Here is a 3958-nt window from a genome sequence, read left to right on the forward strand (position 1 = left end):
TTATTTGTAGGTTAATATTGTTTTTAACGGTACTGTGTTATCTGTTGTGGTTATTTGTAGATTAATACTAGTTGTAACGGTGCTGTGTCTTCTGTTGTTGTGGTTATTTGTAGGTTAATATTGTTTGTAATAGTACTGTGTCTTCTGTTGTTGTGGTTATTTGTAGGTTAATACTAGTTGTAACGGTACTGTGTTATCTGTTGTGGTTATTTGTAGATTAATATTGTTTGTAATGGTGCTATGTCTTCTGTTGTTGTGGTTATTTGTAGGTTAATACTAGTTGTAACGGTACTGTGTTATCTGTTGTGGTTATTTGTAGATTAATATTGTTTGTAATGGTGCTATGTCTTCTGTAGTTGTGGTTATTTGTAGGTTAATATTGTTTGTAATGGTGCTATGTCTTCTGTTGTTGTGGTTATTTGTAGGTTAATATTGTTTGTAATGGTGCTATGTCTTCTGTAGTTGTGGTTATTTGTAGATCAATATTGTTTGTAACAGTGCTGTGTTTTCTGTTGTTGTGGTTATTTGTAGGTTAATATTGTTTGTAATGGTGCTATGTCTTCTGTAGTTGTGGTTATTTGTAGGTTAATATTGTTTGTAACAGTGCTGTGTTTTCTGTAGTTGTGGTTATTTGTAGATTAATATTGTTTGTAATGGTGCTATGTCTTCTGTAGTTGTGGTTATTTGTAGGTTAATATTGTTTGTAACAGTGCTATGTCTTCTGTTGTTGTGGTTATTTGTAGATTAATATTGTTTGTAATGGTGCTATGTCTTCTATTGTTGTGGTTATTTGTAGATTAATATTGTTTCTAACGGTGCTATGTCTTCTGTTGTTGTAGTTATTGGTTCATTCGGAGTCAGGTTCACAACATAATATTAAAGTAGTACTACTTAAGTATCAATGTGAAGTCAATAGATTAGTTTGTTTTAAATAATTTTATAGTACATGCTGGATTTCAGTTTTTTTCTGTATTGTTTTTGGAGTAGATTGATAGAATAAGAAACGGTATCCGAGAAACAAGGTTATATTTCCTGATCTTGAAAAGAACTTAGAAATACATATAATAAGATAATAATATAATGAAAGTAATGTGAATGTTTTGTAATATACGGTGTTTATTGGTATTTTCACAGATGTCAAGGCCCAGATTTCCTCCAGAAGGCCCCATGAAAGAGTTATAGTTCACATTGATATTGATTGTTTCTACGCTCAGGTTGAAATGATAAAAAATCCTGAACTGAAAACAAAACCATTAGGTTAGTCATGTGATGTTTAATAATTCTTATGGTTTGATGAAATAAATAACACAACTGTTTAGTCGTGTAACAAGATTGTTGATAGCCACTTTTGTCTGCTAAAGGTTTCCCTTGTATTGAAAAGATATTATTGTTTATAATTTGAACCTAGGACAGTTTCAAGTTTGTGTTTGGTTTATATTTACCTTCTAGTTTCTGTCCTAGAAGCATGTGTTGATTGTAGTATTGACTCGTTAGGTAATGGTCTAAACCCTGGGAAACTAGAAATAGTCAGATGAATATTGGTATTGGTTTTATTTTAGGAATTAAGCAGAAAAACTTGGTAGTTACTTGTAACTACGTAGCACGAGAACTTGGAGTTCAAAAACTGATGTTTGTCAAAGATGCCATACAAATTTGTCCTCAGCTTGTTCTGGTATCTGGAGAAGACCTAACAGCATATAGAGAAGTTTCCTATAGAGTGACAGGTGAGTGAAATTCAAGAGGTCTGAAGATCATACAGTGTACGTCAATGTGACATTCAGATCTCTAGAGGATATATTATAGCCTTCGTGAAAAATCTCTTACATTGCTACAATTGGTTTTATACAGGTGGTATCATTAAATATTTCAAAGTATTGAAGTGTTTTCTAAAAATTTTACACCAGCGTAACCCAAAGATTGACTGTCTTGTTTACTTCATTTAATTATAGGTCAATTCTGAATAAAATCTGCTTACATTTACTTTGTTAATTCCAACTTCACACACCTATGTATTTTAATATATTATTTAAAATATGTTTATCAAAAAACAAGAGCTGTTCAAAAAGTAAAGGTGCAAGTATTTCTAAGATAATCACCACAGGGGGATTCTTAAATACAAAATGTTTAACTTCCTGTATTTTTAAATTATATTGGTTTTTTTTTTAGCCGTTTGTGGATCTCATTAAAACCATAATTTCAGCGAATGTAGTACTTCACTTTCATTGTTGTTTGTCTTTAACGTTTCGATATTGTTTTAAAGATATCCTTCTCCATAATTTTACCCTCTTTGGTATTTTTAAAATCAACTGATCCTTTTTGTTGTTATGCGTTATAACATTAACAGATATGTAGTAGGACTCTGTGTTCTTGTAGGAATTTTACAAGAATTCTCACCGTTAGTGGAGCGTCTTGGGTTTGATGAAAATTTTATTGACATCACAAGTTTGGTACATGACCACCAAACAAGCCAGTTCACCAGTAATGGTGCAGAATCATTAGTTAGTGGCCATATTTATTTGGAAGGTAAATTATTTCTTCATAGATTATCATGTACTAAACAGGTTAATATGAGGGTTATTCTATTCATAGATTGTCAGGTACTAAACAGATTAATATGAATCTATGAATAGAATAACCTTTATTAACCTGTTTAGTACCTGACAGAATAACCCTCATGACAATCTATGAATTTAGTACAGACAATCTATGAAGAGAATAACCTTCATATTAACCTGGAGAATAACCCTCATATTAACCTGTTTAGTACATTGACAATCTATGAAGGTACTAAACAGGTTAATATGAAGGTTATTTTCTTCATAGATTGTCAGATATTAAACAGGTTAATATGAAGGTTATTTTCTTCAACTGTTACGAAGGTTGTATAGTTTTATAACGACACTTTTAATAACTTGTGAATACTTCTGTATCATTAAAAAGTTTTATTAAATACTGTTCGATACAGGAAGTGGCGTACTCTCTAAATCTTGCAGCTGTGGTTGTTACTCTCGACTTCAAGAAGCATCACATATAGCTCAAGAAATGCGAGACAGGATTTACTCAGAATTAGGTCTAACGACGTGTGCAGGAATTGCTCATAACAAACTTTTAGCAAAACTGGTGTGCGGCTCTCACAAGCCAAACCAGCAAACCACTCTGTTTCCAAAACAGATTGAAGATCTGTTGAAATCTCTGAATACTGTAAGAGACATCCCAGGTAACTGTTGATGACTTTATGTGTAGCTGTGTTAATTTAAAACACCTTCGTAATATCTTTCTTTAGCACAAACCACTTATCGATAAGTAACGTAAACTGAGTGAAAACTTAAGTTTTATATTTATTTTCTATGGTATAATAACAATAGATTTTTAACTGGTGGTTTTGTATTGTTGACGAGATGTCGTATGCTTTCTATCTATATGCATGCAAGTAAATTGTTTGATTTTTATGTTGACATATTCTCAGGCATTGGTTCAGCAACTTATAAAAACCTCACTAGTATGAATATAAATTTGATCAGAGATCTTCAGCTGTGTGATCTTTCATCTCTCGAAGAAAAATTTGGATCACAGCAAGCTAAACGATTAAAACATCTCTCCTTTGGTGTTGATACAACTCCTGTTGTTCCCTCAGGAAAACCTCAAGTGAGCTATTTCATTTTTAAAGCTATAATTCATATTTTATTATTAGATGACCCCCAACTGTCTCTGTAAATTTTGTTAAAACAAATGTGAATGCTGTTTTGTATTTAACTATTGTTTAGTAGTGGTTGGCTATTTCTAACTAGAGTTATATATATCCACAGTTAATAGTGGATGGTTATTTCTAACCAGAGTTATATATATATCCACAGTTAATAGTGGTTGGTTATTTCTAACTAGAGTTATGTATATCCACAGTTAATAGTGGTTGGTTATTTCTAACTAGAGTTATATATATATCCACAGTTAATAGTGG

The 3958-nt window shown here is 31.7% G+C and overlaps 1 protein-coding gene across 1 annotated transcript in view; it reads left to right on the forward strand.

Annotated features, from left to right (window-relative positions):
- The window catches only part of LOC106476883 (DNA polymerase iota-like), a gene marked incomplete at its 3' end in the record, with an annotated part of 9588 nt that extends 5878 nt beyond the window's left edge, over window positions 1–3710 (forward strand). Inside the window, exons 2-6 of the mRNA XM_022380621.1 lie at window positions 1135–1257; window positions 1560–1724; window positions 2374–2523; window positions 2966–3217; window positions 3467–3710. Coding sequence (XP_022236329.1) covers window positions 1135–1257; window positions 1560–1724; window positions 2374–2523; window positions 2966–3217; window positions 3467–3710 — 934 coding nt within the window. The remainder of the gene's footprint in view (window positions 1–1134; window positions 1258–1559; window positions 1725–2373; window positions 2524–2965; window positions 3218–3466) is intronic.
- Between the last annotated feature and the right edge of the window lie 248 nt (window positions 3711–3958).

The sequence above is a fragment of the Limulus polyphemus genome, unplaced genomic scaffold (assembly GCF_000517525.1).
Source record: "Limulus polyphemus unplaced genomic scaffold, Limulus_polyphemus-2.1.2 Scaffold11954, whole genome shotgun sequence".
Lineage (NCBI taxonomy): Eukaryota > Metazoa > Arthropoda > Merostomata > Xiphosura > Limulidae > Limulus > Limulus polyphemus.